This window comes from Neophocaena asiaeorientalis, unplaced genomic scaffold (assembly GCF_003031525.2).
Source record: "Neophocaena asiaeorientalis asiaeorientalis breed wild unplaced genomic scaffold, Neophocaena_asiaeorientalis_V1.1 scaffold254, whole genome shotgun sequence".
In the NCBI taxonomy this organism is placed as follows: domain Eukaryota; kingdom Metazoa; phylum Chordata; class Mammalia; order Artiodactyla; family Phocoenidae; genus Neophocaena; species Neophocaena asiaeorientalis.
The window spans coordinates 1,574,021-1,596,876 of NW_020174705.1; the positions used below are offsets into that span (position 1 = coordinate 1,574,021).

At 41.4% G+C, this 22,856-nt stretch overlaps 3 protein-coding genes across 10 annotated transcripts in view; 1 reads left to right on the forward strand and 2 right to left on the reverse strand.

The window, feature by feature from the left end:
• HAGH (hydroxyacylglutathione hydrolase) overlaps nucleotides 1–173 on the reverse strand; it is a 20,165-nt gene extending 19,992 nt beyond the window's left edge. The window contains exon 1 of one of the 3 annotated variants that reach the window (XM_024759467.1): nucleotides 60–148. Coding sequence is in view for 2 of the 3 variants with exons in the window: in XM_024759466.1 (XP_024615234.1) it covers nucleotides 60–135 (76 nt within the window). In the remaining variant the exon portion in view is untranslated. Of the gene's footprint in view, nucleotides 1–59 lie in introns of all 3 variants that reach the window. The other 2 variants (XM_024759466.1, XM_024759468.1) reach the window with 2 other exon arrangements.
• A 132-nt stretch (nucleotides 174–305) lies between these two features.
• Nucleotides 306–1,933, forward strand: FAHD1 (FAH domain containing oxaloacetate decarboxylase 1). The gene has a single exon (XM_024759660.1). It carries the CDS (start codon nucleotides 598–600, stop codon nucleotides 1,261–1,263), a length of 666 nt encoding a protein of 221 aa, XP_024615428.1. The 5' UTR covers nucleotides 306–597; the 3' UTR covers nucleotides 1,264–1,933.
• The window catches only part of MEIOB (meiosis specific with OB-fold), a 36,449-nt gene continuing 15,097 nt past the window's right edge, over nucleotides 1,505–22,856 (reverse strand). The window contains exons 7-14 of one of the 6 annotated variants that reach the window (XM_024759656.1): nucleotides 20,847–20,947; nucleotides 19,667–19,719; nucleotides 19,483–19,578; nucleotides 16,847–16,948; nucleotides 15,246–15,399; nucleotides 13,093–13,276; nucleotides 12,292–12,378; nucleotides 1,505–1,589 (exon numbers count right to left, since the gene is read on the reverse strand). In XM_024759656.1, the coding sequence (XP_024615424.1) occupies nucleotides 1,557–1,589; nucleotides 12,292–12,378; nucleotides 13,093–13,276; nucleotides 15,246–15,399; nucleotides 16,847–16,948; nucleotides 19,483–19,578; nucleotides 19,667–19,719; nucleotides 20,847–20,947 (810 nt within the window). In that variant the 3' untranslated portion in view covers nucleotides 1,505–1,556. The other 5 variants (XM_024759655.1, XM_024759654.1, XM_024759658.1 and 2 more) reach the window with 5 other exon arrangements.

A 22,856-nucleotide genomic window follows, 5' to 3' on the forward strand; every position in this document is an offset into this window, starting at 1 on the left:
CAGGCCAGCGCCTTGGCACCCCGGCCAGTCCGGCCCCGCGGCGGCCCCAGCCCACCTACCCAGGCCGCAACGGGCGCAGGACGCTCTCAGCGCAGCTAGGGTCCGGCAGCCGAGCAGCCAGCGGCCCAGCACCATGACCGAGTCGGAGGGCGGGCTGCGGCGCGAGGGGTGGGCGGGCTCTTCACGCCGGCGACGGCAAACCGCACCCAACCAGCGCCCGCCGCCCCACCCCAGACCAATCAGCGCTCGCGTCCAAACCCGTGCCCTCAGTTCGCCCCGCCCTTCGGCCAATCAGCGCTCGCGGCCACACCGGTGCCTCGTTAGCGTCCCGCTGCCGCGGATCTGAGGGCCCCCTGAGAGGCACCTGCGCAAGAACCTCAGCCTCTCTCCGGGGAGCGGGCTGCGTCCCGAGGCCGGCCAGCCCCGAGGCAGCCACTGGACAGCCGCTCCCAAGAGGACGAGCGCCGCGACTCCCGGGCACCCGGCGGAGTCCGCGGGACGGTGCTCCGAGGTAGTTGGTCCTCTTCGGGTAGCCTTCGGCGTCCGGTGGCTAGCCGGGCAGAGTCCACGTGACTCAGGGGGGCAACAGGCAGGAGCATGGCTGCCACCAGACCGCTGTCCCGCTTCTGGGAGTGGGGGAAGAACATCGTGTGCGTGGGCAGGAACTACGCAGACCACGTCAGGGAGATGCAGAGCGCCGCACTGAGCGAGCCGGTGCTCTTCCTGAAGCCGTCCACCGCCTACGCCCCCGAGGGCTCGCCGGTCCTCGTGCCCGCCTACACCTGCAACCTGCACCACGAGCTCGAGCTGGCCGTGGTGATGGGCAAGCGCTGCTGCGCCGTCCCAGAGGCCGCAGCCATGGGCTACGTGGCCGGCTATGCCCTGTGCCTGGACATGACCGCCAGGGACGTGCAGGACGAGTGCAAGAAAAAGGGGCTGCCCTGGACTCTGGCCAAGAGCTTCACGGCCTCCTGCCCGGTCAGCGCGTTTGTGCCCAAAGAGAAGATCCCTGACCCTCACAACCTGAAGCTCTGGCTCAAGGTCAACGGCGAACTCAGGCAGGAAGGTGAGACATCCTCCATGATTTTTTCCATCCCCTACATCATCAGCTACGTTTCAAAGATCATGACCTTGGAAGAAGGAGATGTTATCTTGACCGGGACGCCAAAGGGAGTGGGTCCCGTTAAAGAAAACGATGAGATCCAGGCTGGCATACACGGGGTCGTCAGTATGAGATTTAAGGTGGAAAAGCCAGAATATTGAGTGTACCCAAAGCACCCTAACTTCTTAACACGTTTCAGGGGGAAGGGGAACAAGATAAAAGCAAGAAAAGGTTATTTAATGTGATAATCCTTTAATGAGAAACCAATTTTTAAAAAATGGTTGGATTGCTATGCCTCCACTCAAGGAAGATGGACCGTCGGAGAAAAACCTGATCTAGAAGAGCTGGGCCAGAAATGGAAATGAGAAGCAGTGCCTCCTAGGAAACAACAAGCCAAATGTTCAGAAAACTTACTTTCCTTTCCTAAAACTGGACCGGATAAGACTTCAGTGGGTCATTCTGCGACCACGTGTTCAAGACTTAAAATCTGCAAAGGAAATGGAAAAGCACGTTTAATCAGTGTTTCCCAAAGTTCCTTGATGATGAAAATCATCTGGAGGTATTTGTAAAAGTAAAAATTTCCAAATTGCTGGGCCATCCCAGGCCTAATATATTAATTAATGGAATCAATCTCTGGCACTCCAAGTGATTCTTATCATGCAAATGTGGAAAAACACTACTCCACATAGTTAATTAAAAGTTTTATTTAATAAGTGAGCAATTAATGAAAACCTCACTTGTTTACTTAGGGTATGTATTCTGGCCCATAGATTCTGAGTTCGGGAGATAATTTTGAAACTATTGTTTCCCAAATAAATATGCTGTCTTTTGTGTGGCCTAAAAGTGTACATTTTTCCCCCCAATAGTGGTTAGGAGGGACACATCTCGTTAAGGGGCTTCAGACCTTGGTCTTTGGCCTCCAGAATACTGTGCTTTATTAACAGAGTTAATCAGCACCTGTACCTCGCACCCAGCGATAAGGAAGCTTCGGGGAAGTCAAACTGCCTGGGAGTGCTGCTTTTGCTCTCACCTGCTCCCTTCTCTGACAAAAAGCTAAGTGAGATGCACAACACAGCTATCAGAGTGCCTGGCAGAGTCCTTTAGGCTTAGGCAGGCAGGAGCTCCTGCTGTTAGCCTAAACAGAAGGCACCTGCTGGCTCCTAACATTTATTGAGCACTTAGTACTACTAGGCACTGTGCCAAGAGTTTTCTGTGTATTATTTAATCCTCAACAAAGCTGGAGGGTGGTATTATTACTACCATCCCTGTTACACAGATGGAGACAGATTTAGAGGCTAGCCAGCCTGGCTGTATGATCACTCAGCTAAGTGGCAGAGCCAAGATGTAACCCAGCCATCCTGAGACCAAATCCTGAAGTCTTTTTTTTCCATATTTTTTTTTATTGAAGTATAGTTGATTTACAATGTTGTGCCAATCTCTGCTGCACAGCAAAGTGACTCAGTTTTACACATATAGAAATTTTTTTTTAAATATTCTTTTCCACTATGGTTTATCCCAGGAGATTGGATATAGCTCTCTGTGCTATACAGTAGGACCTTGTTTATCCATTCTAAATGTACAAAACCTGAAGTCTTGACCACAACGCGGGCTGCGTCTTTTAAGTAGATATATTAGAAAGTTCAAATGTTTAGGTCTTATGCAACCTAAACTTTATGCAATTTATAATTTATTATGAGGAAATGTCATAGTTGGATTTGTGTATAAAATGTCATACTATCTTTTATCTTTTTTTTGTTTTGTTTTTTTGGCCACATCCGGGCCACAGCAGTGAAAGCCCAGAATCCTAACCACTAGGCCACTGGGGAACTCCCTTTTTTTTTTTTCTTTTTTTTTGCGGTACGCCGGCCCCTCACTCTTGTGGCCTCTCCCGCTGCGGAGCACAGGCTCCAGACGCACAGGCTCAGCGGCCATGGCTCATGGGCCCAGCAGCTCCACGGCATGTGGGATCTCCCCGGACTGGGCCACGCACCCGTGTCCCCTGCATCGGCAGGCGAACTCTCAACCACTGCACCACCAGGGAAGCCCCAGGAACTCCCTTCTTTTATCTTTTAATAACACTTCTTTTTTCAAATGCTTAAGCAATAGATGTTTATTATAGGAGACTCAGAAAATATGTATGAGCTAAAAACCAAAACACCCCAAATTTCATATGCACAGAGACAGTCCAAATTAAGCATTTGGTGTACATTCTTCCAAATCTGCAGATGTAATTGTGATCTTTTAAATAGAATTTGTTCATATCATACAATTTTCTAACCTTTTTTCACTATATATCGTGAGTATCTTTTCATGTCAGCACATTTCAGTGATTGCATATGATGAAGTCAGTCCTCCATTTTTGGTCATTGAAATATTTTCTAATTATTTGCTAGCAGTTATTTCCTTTGGCTAGGTTCCCATAGTGGAAGAGCTGAATCAAGGGTATGCTTATATTGAGAGTTTATTAGTAAAACTATCAGATATGAGATCCAGCTGAACCAAGTCTACCAAGCTGACAGATCTGAAAGCAAGCTAAAGGTACACAGCAGGAGCAGTGTTCACATATGGCCCCCTTGGGTGGACAAGCCAGCATCCAGATAATGTACGGTGCCCCTGAGGTCAATGTTCACCCAGTGGTGGCACAAGCTTTGTCACAGACAGCTGCTATCAGCATTGCAGGTATAGCACACAAACTCCTTGACTGCAGGAATCAAAAAGAGAGATACCAATTCTCATAATTCCTGATGTTGCTAAAATCGCAATAATCCTAATACCCAGAAAGTACATTTTCACCAACTTTTATTTTTGAATAAATTTAAACCTACTATAAAATTGAAAGACTAATGCAACAAACTCCATATACCCTGCACGAAATTCAACAATTGTTGACATTTGCTATGTTCATTCTCTCTCTTCCCACCCCACACCCTGTGTGTATACACACACACAAACACACACGTTTTAGAAAACTGAAAACTGGAAGTGAGTTGCAGAAACACTCTACCCTTTCAGCATGCATCTCCTAAAAATAAGGACATTCTCCTATATAGTCACAATACGCTTATCACAACTTTTTAAAAATCCATGATATTATTAGTTCATATAGAGTATATGGCTTGACATCTGTTCTTCTGGCCTTTTTTTTTTTAATTGTTCATTAGGCATATACTGTGAATATCTTTCCAGGTCGGTGCATATTTTCATAACCACTTTTAATGACTGTGTCTTAGATCATGTACCCCAGAAGCAGAGCCTTAAGTGGGGATATTTGTTCAGGTGATTTTTAGGAGTGCTCTCAGGAGAAAGGAAGTGAAGAGGAAGTAGAAAGGGCAGGGAACAAACTAAGAAAGAACAGGGTCTCAGAACTGGAGATGAGTTTCAGTCCACTGACCATCCCAAGGGGATGTCATTGCCAGAATCTGCTCCCCCACCTCTACTGTAACTTCCCCAGGTAATTCTCCAACCTTCATAGAAGCTGAGGGCTAGGTGCCTACCAGAGATCTGGGTGGAGCCCAACACTCCCCTAGAACAGCAGTGCCCAACGTTTCTAGCACCAGGGACCGGTTTCATGGAAGACAAGTTTTCCACAGATGGGGGGAAGGGGAAGAACGGTTTCCAGATGATTTAAGTGCATTACATTTATTGTACACTTTATTACTATTACATTGTAATATATAATGAAATAATTATACAACTCACCATATTGCTAACAGGAGGTGGAGCTCAGGTGGTAATGCAAGCCATGGGAAGCAGCTGTAAATACAGATGAAGCTTTGCTCCCTAGCAGGCCACTCACCTCCTGCTGTGCGGCCGGGACCAGGGGTTGGGAACCCCTGCCCTAGAGGTTGCATAGGTTTCAAATGCTTTGCTACTAGAAACAATGATACAAGGAACATCCTCCATACACATTATTTGGCACTTGTTTATTTCCTTAGGGAAAGTCTTAGAGGTGAAATTTATTAAATAGTTTGCCGGTTACATTTTGATACTTTTCGACAAATTGCCCAGGGGAAAGGATATACTAATTTGTACTTGACAAGAGTGTTAAAGAATACCTTTTTGCTCACACCTTAGCCAACACTGGGTATTGTGGCTATGGTCTTTTTAATTTGCGTTTCTCTGATTAATAGTGAAGCTTATATCTTTTCATGTGTTTATACAGTTCTTTTTTTTAATAAATTTATTTTATTTATTTTTGGTTGTGTTGGGTCTTCGTTGCAGCGCATGGGCTTTCTCTAGTTGCGATGGGCAGGGACTACTCTTTCTTGAGGTGTACAGGCTTCTCATTGCGGTGGCTTCTCTTGTTGCAGAGTACAGGCTCTAGGCACCCGGGCTTCAGTAGTTGTGGCTCTAGGGCTCTAGAGCTCAGGCTCAGTAGTTATGGTGCATGGGTTTAGTTGCTCCGTGGCATGTGGGATCTTCCCAGATCAGGGATCGAACCCGTGTCCCCTGTATTGGCAGGTGGATTCTTAACCACTGCACCACCAGGGAAGTCCCCACAGTTATCTTTTTAACAAGACTATTGGGCACATCTTTGGTGTAAATGTTGGTTGGTGTAGGATCTGATTTCAAGGAAGTTTTATATTTCCTTTCAATACAATTCATATGCTAAAACCTTCATATATTCTAAAGGGAAAGAGTAAAGTAATTGTAAATCTAATAAGATACTAGAAAAAAACTCAAATTATAAAAGCAAAATAGACATAATACAACAAATATATTGTCAAATATGAGTGCCAATGATATTGCTATACCTCGACATTTACAATAACTGGTACTTATTGATCATATACTAAGTACATGAGTCTAAGCACTTTACATATACTAACTTATTTAGTCTTAACAGTTGCCCACAGGAGTTGGTATATTATTATCCCCATTTACCAAAGGGGAAACCACAAATATGAAGAAGCTTAGAGCTGGAGTCCATCCTGGGAGTAGCAGACGGGGTTGAGCCTGCAGCCACAGAGCCTGCCCACTCAGCCACCTCCACATCTACCTCCTCTAACTTGGCCTTCATGTCCCATCTGTAAAGTGGGCAAAATAACAGTAATTGCATAAATCAGATAATATAAATAAAGTGCTTATTACAAAATCCATCACATTAAAAAGTATTCAATAATGTAACATTGTTGCAGCAGTTTAATATCTAGAAACTTATCCCAAAGAAATAATTAAGAATGTGGGGCTTTCCTGGTGGCGCAGTGGTTGAGAGTCCGCCTGCCAATGCAGGGGACACGGGTTCGTGCCCTGGTCCGGGAAGATCCCACTTGCCGCGGAGCGGCTGGGCCCATGAGCCATGGCCGCTGAGCTTGTGCGTCCGGAGGCTGTGCTCTGCAACGGGAGAGGCCACAACAGTGAGAGGCCCGCGTACCGCAAAAAAAAAAAAATGTGGCCAAAGATTTAGCTATAGCCATCATTTGTAATAGCAAAAAATGTGAAACATTTTAAATGTCAAATGTTATTAGATTGATTACATTCACTATCATATACTCATATAATAAAATAATATGTAGCTATTGAAATTATGTAGAATATTTAATGGCATGAAAAGTTTATTATAAATTATTAAGTATAAAAGCAGGTTATAGTATAACCTGTATTTGTAAATCATATGTTTTTAATTTTTTGGTTTTATTTTATAAATTATATGCTCTAACATAGATGGAGAGATGATAAAAACTCAGGAAAAACATTTACAAAAATGTGGATGCTTGTACACAGATGTTCAAGTAGCTATGACTGGCTAATCACAATAGCCAAAAGGTGGAACAGCCCAATTGTCCACCAAGATATTAATAGATAAACAAAAGGTGGTACATTTATCCAATTCATACATACTACTCAGCCATAAAAAGGAATGAAATTCTGACATGTTATAACATGGATGAACCTTGAAAACATTATGCTCAGAAAAATAAGCTAGACACAAAAGGACAAATATTGTATGATCCCATGTATATCAGGTACCAAGAATAGGCAAACTCATAGAGACCAAGTAGATTAGAGGTTATCAGAAACTGGGGGAGGGGGAAATGGGGAGTTTTTGTCTTAATGAGTACAGAATTTCAATTTGTGATGATTAAAAATTTCTGGAAATGGATAGTGGTGATGTTTACACAAAATTGTGAATGTACTTAATGCCACTCAATTGTACACTTAAAAATGGTCAAAATGGTAAATTTTATGTGATGTATATTTTACCACAATAAAAAAACAAAACAAAAACACATTTATAAGAAAAGAATATATTTCCTACCAGCTTAAAAAAACTGGGATGGGAGATTATGGGTTTTCTTTTCTTTCCTTTTCCTTTTTTTTAAAATCATTTTCTCTAATTTTTCTACAATAAACACATAAAACTTTATGATAAAAAATATTTAAAAAGCAAAAACAACTCCAGGGTTCCTCAAGATGAGTAATAGGTGGATAAATATATATTGTGTTTCTGCCACGTACAGAGTATTGAACCACAACAACAAAAACCCTCACCAAAGCAGAATTAGGAAAGGAAAACTGTATTTAAATGAACCACTAATAGAAGATTAGGAAAAATTATATAGTCACCAAACTATTTATATAAAGCAATATAAAACATGTAGATCAGAAGTCACTAGGACCAGGAAAAGCAGCTTCTGGAGAGCAGCAGAGAAATAGAGATCCTGGACAGGGAGTTGTAGATTTTGTGTTGATGGGGCAGAATGCTTCTTTCTTTCATTGATACTTCAAGTACCTGCATTCTGGCTAATCTACAGCCAAATTTTAGATACTGACCCGTTTGTAATCTTCATTCTGTGAATGTGTAAGTTAAGTAAGCTCTGTGAAGCACCTCTGATTCAGTGTGGCATGACAGCTAGCCCTGTAGATTCCAATTTCATCAGATGAAATAAGCAACTGTGATGTCCCTCTAGTGACAGGCATGGGGTCTCCTTAGTTAAATGCCAGCAGACTGAGAGGTCACCATGGTAGCAGTGAGGAAGTCATGCAGAGCCCTCTGCTGCCCACTAGGCCTTCACAGGCCTTGGTTAGGCAACACTGAGTACTGCATATGCACCTACTTTGAGAATGCTGGTATTTTGTACCTGTATTATGCAGTTGAGGCTAGTGGTGAAACATCCAGAGCAGCTGAGGGCCATGGACTACAGGAGCCCAGACAGCTGGTTCTGGCACCCAAAGTGCCAGGTGTTGGCACTTTGAGACCTGCTGCTGGAGGTCAGAGCCCCAGGAGGCCTGGCACAGCAGCGCCGGACACACTATCTGGGCCAGGCATCCTTGTCCCTGCACCACTCTCCTTCCTTCCTTCCCTGTCCACCTTCACAATTCACCCTGATTAACACACCTATCCCCTCCCCGAGGGAGAAAGGAAGGAAGCCCTTCATCAGGTACACTTGATATTTGCACAACTATGATCAAGATCTTCATTACTTCATTTATTACCACAATTTAGACACACTAAGTGTCAACTCATATCCCTCCCCCATGGCTGCATATGGTTAAAGCCAGAGAAAACATTACTGACAAGATAAGTTTATCTCCCAACACCAGCTTTATAAAAGAATTTCGTTCACTTACTTTTTCTTTTTTCACTCCTGTGGTGGGTGAAGTGTAGCCTTTGAAGTGCCAGACCCAAATTACGCTGGACAAACCTCCCACACTGTGGATCAACACTGACCGCAGTGGTGGGTCTTTGCCCTGAAGCAAGTGACCAGTGACCAGAGATGGTGTGGAGCTGAGCAGAGCACTCTGGGGCTGCTGCAAAGGCAGCTGAAGTGGAGGGGCCGTCGCCCTGTCAAAGCAGAGCAGGTCACCCACCCTTCCAAGTTCCTAAGACTCGTCACCGCTTGTGAAACTTCTGAAGCTGGTCTTCCCCGAGTTGATTCAGACTCACAAATGTCAAGCCTGAGTCAGCAAGCCTTCACAAGCATTGGGTAGCTCTGATGTGTCATCAGAGAAAGCAACCGACTAGAAAAGCTCTACAGTGATCAAAACAGTTGTACAGCATCACCCATGGACTTCTGCCATCCCCACCCAGCACTGGGAGAACCGGTCGTCTGTGCCCATCAGCTCCAGCAAAGTAGTCTGAGCCATGGCCACGTTGTTTTTATAGGTTCTGATTTTTCTCCAGGCAAACAAGACAAAGAGGAAAGGGGCTTAAGAAAAATCATTCATATCTATGGGAAAGATTAAACTTGTTTATTAATTCATGCAAACATTTTCCAACTTGGGAAGAGAGAGAGGGCAAAGCCAGTAAAAAAGGCCTTCTAAGAAATGAACTTGAATAAGAGGGGGATTTTAGGATTTACTCTTAACCGACTCCAGGGGGAAACAGAATAACAATTTACAGAAACATTCTCACCACATTTGAACAAAATACAATTTTATCTGTAATTTTCAAACTCATTTTCTACTTTAAAGGCGGTTAAAACTTGTATTCTTTTCCAGAGTTTAAAATGACGTCTGGTTTTTAAATATTTCCTTGTCCAGACAAGTTCCTACTTGCCTCGATAGGATCTGCGAGCTTACAGGAGAGCACACTCACTCTCAGTCCACCCCTTGCTCTATGAGATAAAAAAAACTGCAGGGAGAAAAAGAGAGTTAGTTTCTAAAATCACCTAGTATACAACACTGAAAACCAACGACCACAAATAGAGAACAGCAATGAGTTTTCTTTACAGATACGAACAAATACTTCAATTAAAGCTGTAAGACAATGGAAAGAGTTCCAGTCTCAGGCAGAGTTGGGAGAAAAATTATAGATCTGGCTTCTGACAGTAATTTTGTAAAAATCCACATCAATTTTTCATGACCTTTTTCTCAGGTAGGAAAGTTGGCATTTCAAATCCAACATGTAGAAAAAAGGGCTTAAAGTGTGTTCAAACAACCAATTGTGACAGACGTGAACCCGCAGCAGTAACGTGACCTGTTAGAGCACAACAATATCATGATGCAGTTGATTAATAATGATGTCTCACTTTTTACAATTTACAAAGCACTCTCACCAACATTTTATTTAGTATAGAGTGGAAGGACACATCAGCTAGGCACTTTAATTTCCTTCATTAATTAATGAATTGAATTAAATCTTTGACATGTATTCATTTTATTTTGTATGAGTCAATTTAACCTTTTTGAAAATTATTCTTTAACATTAATATCAGATCTTACAAGGATCTGTGATACTAATATCACTATGTGTTTTAAAACATTGAAATGAATAACTCACTTTGAAATCCCTCCAAATGAACCACTTTAAGTAGCCATTATTTTTAATTGAAATATGATAAATATACAAAATGTCCTATATGGAAATCCTTTGTTTTTATCTTATTAGCAGAGCAATGTAAGTTCTTATTTTTTAAATTACATGTTCTGTTTTAACTGATTTATAACAATTGAAGTTGTATTTGACGCTCACAATCTTTATTACATTTTGTGATATAACCACTACCTGCTTGAAATCTTTGTTAAATCTGACAAATATCTTTTTAACATACTCTTTGGAAAGGTACAATATCCATTTACTTGAGAGCAATTTGTTGCTATATTTGAATCAAGTTTGGGAAACTATAAATAAGTTACCATGAATTTAAATTGATCAAACTCAGAGCAACTGGTACCTCCTGTTTGGAGGGAAACCACAAAGTTGGACAAGGATCTGAGCATATGCTGATTTGGGTATAGACAGTATACAGTATTTAGGTGGATTCATGCAAATGGTGGAAGAGATGCAGTTTATTACTGTAATTTTCCCCCTTTGGCCTAGTAATGAAGAGGCCTCAAACTGAGGTCCTAGAAATATTGTTGAGGCCATTGGTGACTCCATGTCTGTAATCTATTCAGATATGCTTGAGGCTCCAAGGAAAGGAAGCCACAGGAAAATGGGAAAACCTGCTTACGAGGCTGAGATGGAGCAGACCCAGTGTTCTCAAAGACTCTTTCAGGGTATCCATGAGATCAGAGCTATCTTCATAATAATACGAAAATGCTCTTTGCCTTTCTTACTCTCATTCTTTCACCAGAGTGCACTGTAGTTTTCGAGACTACATGACATGAGATATCATTGTTCTAACTGCTAAAAGAATGTGTGCTCATGCATACATTTAAAATTTTTCTCAATGTTAAGTTCTAGTACAATAAATGTTGACAGATATAACTCACTTAAGAGCTCAAAAATTTTTAAGAGTATAAAAGAGGAAATATCTGAAATAATGTAGACTGTGTAGCCCTATCTCACCTGTGACCTGGGGCAAGAAGCAACATTTCTTGGTCCTATTTTCCTCATTTGCAAAACAAGGGGAGTTTGTCCCACTGCCCATTTTACACTTTTAACATTAAGGTTCTGTGGCCTTCCAACACTGAAGTGTTGCTATTGCTGCGGGAGTCTGCTCTGATCAGAGTTGTAGGAGCACAGAATTTTAGAGGCTTAGAGAAGTTAATTAACCTCCCCAGGGTCACACAGGCTGAGGAATGGTGGGACTGGGAGTCAAACCCAAGTCTGTCTCACCGCAGCATTTAACTTGCTATTGAATACTGCTCACTGAAGTGAGGAGCATCGCATATGGGGGCGGGGGGGGACCCAGCTTTGACTCTAAAGCCCAGTTCCTAGCCTTGGAGTTAACATTAACGGAGTTAATATTTTCTTTGTTGGTCTTTTTATTTTGTATCATTTATAACTTCTTTATACTATATGAAAAAAGCTGATTACTTCCACTGTTTCTATGGTAGCCAAATCCTTCTGCACATCTGGGAACTGGGCATTATTAAAAATAACAAATTCCTGGGTTTCCCTGGTGGCGCAGTGGTTAAGAATCTGCCTGGGGCTTCCCTGGTGGTGCAGTGGTTGAGAGTCTGCCTGCCAATGCAGGGGACACGGGTTCGTGCCAAAGTTTATTAAAAATATAACAAATTCCCTAATTTATTACATCATACTCCAGGATTTTCTTATTGCTTGAACGTATAGAATAACATAGTACTGGGACTTCCCTGGTGGCACAGTTGTTAAGAGCCCGCACTCCCAGTGCAGGGGGCCCGGGTTCAATCCCTGGTCAGGGAACTAGATCTCACATGCATGCCACAACTAAGAGTTCACAGGCCACAACGAAGGAGCCTGCCTGCCACAACTAAAACCTGGCGCAACCAAATAAATATGTTTAAAAAAAGAATAATATAGTACTATAAAATGCACTAACCTTTACATAAATTTTGCTTCTTTCCAAAAGAAACTGCCACTTTAATGCTGTTTTCTGTTCATCCGTCATTGCAAGAAACTCATTTACCTGGATAAAAAAATTAAACAAATATTTCCAAAGAATATATAGATAACTCATCTTGACAATAATGTAAAACAAATTTGCTCACTGGAAATGGAATTTATCCATAGTAATTACAGGTCAATTCTCTTGACGGAGGAGATAAGGCTAGATAGAAAGGCTCTAAACTGAATGTCTGAAGCCAGCCAGGTAGCTCGGTACAGAAAGCCCCCCTTAACAAAGTGGAAACCACTGAGGCTTAATGGTAAACTTCATGAGCGGGTTCTAACAATAAAAAACATCAAACCTAACATCAAGCACACAAGCTAATCTCTGCTGCTGTGCTATGGGGCAGACTGAGGAAGAGCTCATGGCTGACCTTATACACCTGGGTAGGTGAAATACTGCCAAACCCTCCTCACAGAGGACCCTGCTCAGTGTCTCCAAGGTGTTGTTTTGCCCATTGTTATTTGACTATATAAAATGTCATGTTTATTCTCCACTGTCACCAAGGACGTCTCTTGTTATTCCTAACAGTTAATGTTAGCTAGGATTTTAATATGCAATATGTAATTATTTGTTCATTAAAACAATGTGTGCTTAAGTCAAGATTGATTTTTCCCAGACCTCTTTATTAATGAATTAATTTTTATCAAATGTTCACCAAAATAACCTATATGTTTGGGGAAGCAAATTCAATTTGGAAGTATTTCTAAACATATTTTCCTTTTTATTATTTACCGTGAAGCCCAAAGTCTCCTCAGCAACACTTCCTGTGAGACTACAGGAGTGGAGGGTACCTGTGTGATCAGTAAGATCAATTAGCATATGGAAGCTGCGAAAAACTGATTTAAATTCTGAAGAATCTTTGTTGCAAGTTGTACAAGTGCTGGATGCTTCATTTACAATGTAACCACAGCCTGAACTGAAAAGAAACAAAGACAAGATAGAATGTGAAGGCCCTAAGTGACAAATCTGATCTCTAGCAGAAGAATTATCACTTAGACATTTAGCCTAAGTCAGCACCTGGAATATTTACAGAGCAAGTAATTACAGAGTGCTCAGTGCTGAGCAGGGTACAAAACAGACCTACAAAATAACAAGGAAAAATGCACAGCAATACAACATGCTTTCTATGCAGTCAACCTCATTTTCAGTATTCCTGCTTCGGAAACTGGGACAATCCAGTCCTCTCACAGTTCTGCCTCCTACTTTCCCCCATGCTGGGGTTCTTGCCCAGGATCGCTCCCCCACTGGGGTCTTCCTCACTTGCACCCCAGCCCCACACCCTCCCTTCTCTGAACAGCTGCACAACTTACACTTCAGCACGAACTTACACCCTATCACATCCTATTCCATGTTATTGCAGGTATGTTTGTTTATCTCCTGGCTCAGAGTTTGAGGGCAGGAATCCTGTCTTGTGCCTAGAAAGCCTGGGTTCCATGAATGCTCACTTGGTCCTGTACTAAGTCCTCTGTACATCCACAGAATAACCTGAGGGTTGGGGAGGTTCACACTCTAAATGCTGCTAGTACTGCTAGTGACACATTCTCCTCTCTTTAAGGGGTAATTCCATGCTCTTCTATATTTTTGAAGCAGTCATTACTTTGCCAATTTGAATAGGCAAAGACGAATTCAAATTTCTCAAGCAGAGGGAATGATCTGAAGATACTGGTTTCTTGTAAGCCACAGATCACTTTTGAATTAAATTTTAGATACTTTTCCTCAGATATCAATATTAAAGATGTAGGAAAAATAAGGGGGACAATAACATTTTTTTTAATTTTTGAAAAATATTTTTCAAAAAATAAACACCTGCCTTACACAACAGCCTCTACATTAGTTTTTTTCAACTTTAACACCAAATCGTACAATGTTTTAAAAATCCATAGGTCAATTTCTTGATTGTGGTGGTTTATCATTTCATACATGATAAAACTATATGAAATTTCACATACACACGATGCATATTAATCTGGGGAAATCTGAATAAGATCAGTGGATTTAATTAATGTCATTACTGTCTATGATGTGATACTATAGTTTTGCAAAATGTTACCATTGGGGGAAACTGGACAAAGTGTACAGTTTATATATTATTTCTTACAGTGCCATGTGAATCTAGAACTATGTCAATAAAAATGTCAATTATAAATCCATAGGGAGGCTTTCACAATAATATTTTAGAATTTTCTTGCCAAGCATTTTTTGGCTAAGATTATTAAATCTACTTGGGTTTACTTTTCTATGCAAGTAGATACTAACTTTGACCTAGGAGAGGTTGGAAATCATATTCTTCATACAGTTGAAATAATTTATTAAAATGCTATTACTTGTATTGCTATAGGATGTGGTCACCAAAATAATTTTCGAATTGTCATAAAACAATAGTTTCTTATCCCAGCTAAAAGTTTCGACATTATTATATCTTTCTATTTTAGGGTTGCTGAAACACAGTAAATTAAATTTTGCTTTAAAAGGCAATTATAATTTTGAATCTAAATAGTTTGTCAAATGCATAACCACTTATGCATAATGCATAACCACTATTCAAATGCATAACCACTATTATGTCAAATAATAGCTTAACTTTTATAGAGTTTAAAATTTATTAACAAGGGGGCTTCCCTGGTGGCACAGTGGTTGAGAGTCCACCTGCCAATGCAGGGGACACGGGTTCGTGCCCTGGTCCGGGAAGATCCCACATGCCGCGGAGCGGCTGGACCCGTGAGCCATGGCCGCTGAGCCTGCGCATCTGGAGCCTGTGCTCCGCAACTGGAGAGGCCACAACAGTGAGAGGCCCATGTACCAAAAAAAAAAAAAAAAAATTATTAACACTAACTGTTTTTATTTCTTACAAGAATGAACTTTCTAAAAGTAATTTGGTTGCTTACCATCTATTTCGAACTACTTTTGTAGTTTCATCATCAATGTTCAGTGTAGAAATGTAAGCATAAAGAATTCCATAGATAGGATCAGCTTTTCCTTCATTCTTCAAAGCTTTTACCTTTAATTGTTCAACTGTATAGACATCAACTATTGTATTTACTAAAAAAAAAGAAAAGTCATGGAAGTTCTAAATATATTCTAAGAACTCAAAAGGATTATATCCAAATAGAAAAGCTACAAAGCTCAAATGAGAATACGTAGTAGCTTAAGTTATGTAATAGAAAAATTATTATATATGATATATTAAAACTGATTATATAGAAGGACATAAAAGCAAAAAAGGAAAAGAATGAGAAATTAGTCTTTATTAAAATGAATAATTTCTGATCATCAGAAGATTCCATTAAAAGAATGAAAAGGCAAGCCATAGAGTGGGAGATGCTAGCAATCTATAAGGAGATAAAGGATTCATATCCAGAATATCTAAAGGATTCTTAAAAATAAATAAGAAAAAGACAAGTCAACTCAATTTTTTAAATGGTGAAGAGACTATATTTATTTATTTATTTTTGGCTGCACCACGTGGCTTAGTTCCCCAAAAGCCACGCCGTGCAGCCGAAAAACAAAACAGAACAAGACAAAACAAAAAAAACAAAAAGGAAACATGTTAAATATCCCCCAGGAAAGCATAACAAAGTTCTTCTTTTACAAGTTAATGTGACTTGCAGCATAACTTATTTCATGCTTAATTCAATTGTTACTCTCTCTAGAGGAATTATTAGGAAGTATTTCATCTCCTAGGATGAAGTTACAAGAACGTGCCTTCAGGAAATGATTGAAGTTTTCCCTCTGCTTTCCGCCATTCTCCTGAGTGTCTAAGCATAAGCCACAGACGGCAACAAACCACATCCCTTCTTTTTTTTTTGGCCACACCACGAGGCATGTGGGATCTTAGCTCCCCAACCAGAGATAGAACTCACGCCCCCTGCTTTGGAAGCATGGAGTCTTAACCACTGGCCTAACAGGGAAGTCCCAGCATCCCTTTTAAAGTCAAGCTTCAGTCTGGGGTCTGTGAACACATGACATTTTATGCAAAATTCTATGTGTGGGTACAGCTACTTTTCTGGGGAAAGGGTCACAGCTCTCATCAGATTGGCAAAAGGTTATATAAGCCTCCAAAAGTTTTAAACTACCTTTTAAAAAGTGGAAGTATAGGGCTTCCCTGGGTGGCGCAGTGGTTAAGAATCTGCCTGCCAATGCAGGGAACACGGGTTTGAGCCCTGGTCTGGGAAGATCCCACATGCCGCAGAGCAACTAAGCCCGTGAGCCACAACTATTGAGCCTGCTCGTCTGGAGCCTGTGCTCCGGAACAGGAGAGGCCGCGACAGTAAGAGGCCCGCGCACTGCGATGAAGAGTGGCCTCCGCTCTCCGCAACTGGAGAAAGCCCTCGCACAGAAACAAAGACCCAACACAGCCAAAAATAAATAAATAAAAAGTGGAAGTGTAGCAGTTACATAATAAGAATACAATATCTTTTACTAAGTAACTTTACAGGCCCAAATTCTGGCCTTTTAAAAATTCAAATAATATTTAAAGGTCACTTACAACTTGTGGATTCTTTCAAATAACTGTCAATTTCATCATCCAGAAGATTCGTTTCTTTATTTTCTCTTATAAAATTCAATAGGATGTTAGCTTCTGGTGTATCTTAATTGAAAATGCATAATAAGTAAACAGCAAACTGATTATTTTTTAAATCACTGTAAATGATCCAAAATTATTTTTACCAGTAAAAAGTGAAGACGTATAAGAATACAATCAAACACAATATTACAAAGCCATTGACAATGTGATGGGGTGCTCCATTAACACAGAGAAATGTATACCAGATATCATGAGTTTAAAGAGCAGCTTACAAAACATTGTCATACAATTCCCTTTCATTTTAAAAAAGATACATAAGCAAAATTATCTGGAAGAATATGTATCAAAGAAATGATTATCTCTTATGAGATGGTGAATTTACAGCTGATCTTCCTTTTTATGCTTTTATGTATTTTTTGAATTTTATATGTATTTCTTTTCTAGTCAGAAAAAAAATTTTTTAAGGTTGTTTAAAAAGCTTGCTCCAGACTTGCCTGGTGGCGCAGTGGTTAGGAATCTGCCTGCCAATGCAGGGGACACGGGTTTAATCCCTGGTCCAGGAAGATCCCACAGGCCGCGGAGCAACTAAAACCGTGTGCTACAGCTACTGAGCCTGCTCTCTGGAGTCCGTGAGCCACAACTACTGAGCCCACGTGCCACAGCTACTAAAGCCCATGTGGCTAGAGCCCATGCTCCACAAGAAGAGAAGCCACCGCAATGAGAAGCCTGTGCACCACAACAAAGAGTAGCCCCCCACTAGCCACAACTACAGAAAGCCCAATGCAGCCAAAAATAAATAAATAAAAAAATAAATAAATAAATAAATAAATAAATAAATAAATAAAAAGATTTTTTAAAAGATTCTTATAATTAAAAAAAAAAAGACCTTGCTCCTCGGGACTTCCCTGGTGGTCCAGTGGTTAAGAATCTGCCTTCCAATGCAAGGGATGTGGGTTTGATCCCTAGTCAGGGAACTAAGATCCCACATGCCACGGGGCAACTAAGCCCGCGCACCACAACTACTGAGCCTGAGTGCTCTAGAGCCCACGCGACATAACTGGAGAGAAGCCTGCCTGTGTGCTCTGGAGCCCGCGCACCACAATTAGAGAGTCTGTGTGCCACAACTAGAGAGCTTGTGTGCTCTGGAGCTGTGCGCCACAACCAGAAATAAGCCTGCGTGCTGCACCTAAAAACCCCACATGCCACAACGAAGACCCGAAGCAGCCAAATAAATAAATAAAATACTTAAAAAAAAAAAAAAACTTGCTCCTCCATTTGGGACATGAGTATCCTCAGGAATAGTGAGATAATGTGCCAGAAGGCACGAATCTGATTTTGAAGAGGGGCTCTCTAACTCTAACACCCTTCAACTCCAAGCCCCAACCTCTAACACCTGCTTGTCTTCAGCCCTTCCTCACCATATCCAACATTCTGCAAACCATCCTGCCAATGCTTGGACCCCCTGACTCCCCTGGACAGAGTCAGGGTTTCTTCTTCCTCATCCTGTTGTACCACAAGTCTTATCACTGTTGGTTCTTTCTCAGAACTAGACTGGAATCCCAGACAGGGGTTTTGCCTTTTCATTTCTGTACTTCAGTTATAGTGACTATCCTTCCATCCATCTGAGCATCCATCCACTCATGTACTTCCTTGTTCCAGAAAGTGTTAAAGTTACCTCAGTAGTTGTCAAATAAAAGGCATTCACTAAATATCTGTAAATTAATGAGCATCCTGGGACAGAAGCTGGTAGGAAGGGTGGGGTGTAGGCACTGCTGTTAAGAGCTCTAAGGACAACAGGGTCATCCCAGACTGTCTGTGGGGGGACAAATTCTTCCTTCCCCATCTGATGAACTCTCTCGGGGCAGGAAGCCTGGACATGCTGGCTAGGATGAAAGCTCAAACCATTTAGAGGTTCTTAACTTCTATGTGGCATGTGTAGCCCAGGAAATTAGAAATAAGACTGATTTAAATAAGCATATTGAAATTCACACACCATTATACATATTCTCCTTTATATTTGTCTCCTTGAGAAATAAGGCATTTATTCTAATGATGTTAGCATTGCTCAAAACACTTTGACACTTCCCCTTTGAACCTGTTTTCAGAGCCAAACGCACAACATCCTTCAAATCTGTCTCATTAACTTAGTCTTGAGGTTTTGATACGATTAATACTGTCAAGCTTGATAACCTTTTCCACCAGACAAATCCAACTGGGCCCGTGAGACATAACTACTGAGCCTGTGCATCTGGAGCCTGTGCTCCGCAACAAGAGAGGCCGCGACAGTGAGAGGCCCGTGCACCGCGATGAAGAGTGGCCCCTGCTTGCCACAACCAGAGAAAACCCTCACACAGAAACGAAGACCCAACACAGCCAAAAATAAATAAATAAATTTATTTTTTTTAAAAATGAGTCTGGTTTTTCACATTTCTTTTGTAAAGATATCAAAGATATGGCTCATTTTAAGTTTTTCAAAGCAGTTTTTCACTTTTAATTCAAATGAAATCCAAGCTTCATTCTTAAACACACTGCACAAATATTAGAATACATGATGTAGTCATTTCCAAAGGGATAAAAAATTTCAGATAGCTTTTTACCTGGATTAGTTGTAATAATGGTTTTTGAGATTACAGTTGCTGTCATGCAGTTCCGAAATTTGTCAAAACTTATTCTTACATCTGAGGCAAATATTACTGTTTGGGAAAAAAGCCATTTTAAAATTATTACACAGGGGGATAAAAAAAATGACAAATATTGAACACAATCATTGAAGTATTATACCTGTTTCTCGTGGCACCCAGCTCTGTGCAAGTAGAATAGATTCATTATCCCAACTGCATGTGTTAAAAAAGAAGTGATAAAAATCAAATACATTAGAAAAAAACTGGCAGTGACCACATTATTTACCAGAAAAAGGATGTCTTAATGGATGAGGTTAATAATCCCCCATACGGTCCAAGGCACAGTTAAGGATTTTGGCTTCTCCTGCCATTTTGCAGGGCTACACTGCCTATTTCACAGAAAATTTAACACCTATGAAAATCATTCCTTTCAGCACCATTCAACTCTAACAACTTCTGCTCCTTCAATTCCTTCTTTTCCTATCACCCAGGTCACTCCAGGCTAGTTAGAACTGAGTGACTACAAGTTTAAAAATTTTGAAGTCATTCTTTTCATGCCATTAAGGGAGGGCCCCCACCATGGATAAACTGCTCGGGGGACTTGATAGGTTGAAGCCCTGTTTCAAATTAAGTGCTTTCTTTGGTACCCAGGCATCTGGAGTCTAAACAATACCATGTTATACCCTGTGATGCTTCAGGATGTAGCCCTGCCCCACATCTGACACACTGGGAGCCCCATAGAACCCAGCCTGTGACAATGCTTGCTTTTCTACCATCTTTCCATGGCTTGGCTCCAGGGTACCACCCAAGGAATCACAGAAAGTCTGGCTTGTTCTTTATCAATGAGACTTAGTAAATGACGATTTGTTACAAAACAGAGTACAGGGCTTCCCTGGTGGCGCAGTGGTTGAGAGTCCGCCTGCCGATGCAGGGGACACGGGTTCGTGCCCCGGTCTGGGAGGGTCCCGCGTGCCGCGGAGCGGCTGGGCCCGTGAGCCATGGCCGCTGAGCCTGAGCGTCCGGAGCCTGTGCTCCGCAACGGGAGAGGCCACGGCAGTGAGAGGCCCGCGTAACACAAAAAAAAAAAAAAAAAAAAAAAACAGAGTACAATAATAAACAAGTTACAGTAGAGTCCATCTATGAAATCCCATGCCATCTAAAGATCTCATTTTAAGGTAATCATAGACTGTAATGACTCAACATACAAGAGAAAGGTTTATTTTTTAAATATCATTACTCCTCTCCTGATATGAAATCCATCATCTCCTGATGAAATTAAAATGTCTGACTTGGTGATAATAGCACAGATTTCACAGTTTGGAACAGATGTGGGAAGTTACCATATCATTGCAAAAGAAGGCTCTGTCTCATCATAGAGTTTAACTTCACACCTCTGGCCTTTTCTTTGGTCTGAAGTTGTAAAGTATTTTGGCTCTCCAACCTTAGAAATTGAAGAAAATCATTATTTTTCTTCACCTACAGTTGTAGAGGTACTTAAATATTTGTTGATGGAAATACTCAAGTGTTTACCTTTTAAACAACAAATTAGAAATATCAAAATAGCTAGAATCACTAATATATATTTGATGATTTAACAGCATCTTTTATCTCTGAACCAGGTGTATTTAAGTTGTAAGTCACACACTTTGATTGAAGAGAGATATGTGTGCTTTAAGTCAAGACTGTGGGATCTTTTCACCATGTCAGAACAAATGCTCCATGACAAGTCCCTGGGTGGCATCTATGTGGACTCAGTGAGGGTAGAAAGTACATTTTCAATATCTGTGTATCCCCATGGCTTAGCACAGGGCCTGGCACGGAGTTAATGTGATTGGATGAATTCATCTCTCTGGGCCTCAGTGTCCTCGTCTTGCTAGCCCAGGTATGGATATTGATACCCCCTTTGCTGCCTTCCTAGGGACAAGCTGGTGAGAATCGAATGAGGGATACATGGGAATGTGCTTTGATATACCGTCTGATTCAGTCCACACTGTGGTGTAAGAGGATCATGGACGTGGAGGTGAACTCAGGGGCCCTTCTGTGCCCTCAGGGAGTTCTCAATGGAACAGCAGCACCTCTGATGGTCACACAGCAATGGCCCAAGCATGGACAGTCAGCTGCCCCCTATGCCACTGTCACCCATGCATCTATTGTCAGGGCTGAGCTCCTTAGGAAGGAGCTGAAGAAAGAGTCACAGCTGCCTGCAGAAGAGAGCATCTAGAAAGAAAGTCAGAGGAAAGGACAGCCAGAGTATGAGAGAGGCCTACCATATCACAGCATGCAAGAAAACTGTATGAAAAGGAGTTTTAAAGTGAAGAGACCTAAGTAGAGGCGAGAAGGAAGAAAACAGGTTAAATAAAAACGTAAAGATAAGGAAATGTAAGAGGGATGGAAGCAAAATGGGAGAAAGAAGGCATGAAAATAAAAGAAATAATATAATCCTATGAAAGGTGGTACCAGACTCAAGGGGTGGAGGCAGGAAGGGGGACATGGAAAAAGCTGTTGTAGGTTTTATATTCATACTGGGTTTTAGAAAATCCTTACTACATTGTGATATAATGGCATTATATGGAATTTCAGGGAAATTGAGAGATCATATCCTGCCTTTAAGTAAGATTGAACCTAAGTTGCCCAGAAATGAATTTTTCCCATTTTTCAAGACTCATATCGGGTGTTTATTCCTCCATCCTGAATGATACTGAGTGTTCACTGTGTGGCAGGCACTGTGCTGGGCTGTGCTGGGCTGGGCTGGGGAACAACGCAGGCAGGCCTCTGTTGGCCTGTCATGGGGATAGTCGACACTCAGTCATTTAATATGGAAATGCAATTAGCAATTACTTACAACATTAACTATAAGTACCTAAATCTATTTCCCGCTTTTTTGTCTTCTGATTATCATCATTCTGTATATTGAGAAATTCTTCTTGCCCCTTTATTTATGTACTTTATTTTGTGAAAATTTGCTCCCTGCCAAGTGATTCTAGTCTGTCCAATGGAGTTCAAAACTTGCTGCAGGGGCTTCCCTGGTGGCGCAGTGGTTCAGAGTCCGCCTGCCGATGCAGGGGACACGGATTGGGTAAGAAGGAGATGTGGAAGCAAAGGATGGTGAGACATTCCCCGGCACCCCACGGAGTGTCGTTCTGCCCTGCTTTTCAGCACCTGATGCTATGCATTAGCTCACAGGGCCCCTACTGCAGCACCGTGGGTTTCTCGCTCTCTCCCCCAACTCAGGACAGCTCTGAGAACACGCACTGAATTGATTCCTTGATTTATTCAACTTAAGCCCCTTCAAAGAACTTCCTGGAGATCTTAAAGTCAATGAATTTACCCTTTCTATCTGTGCCTTTTGT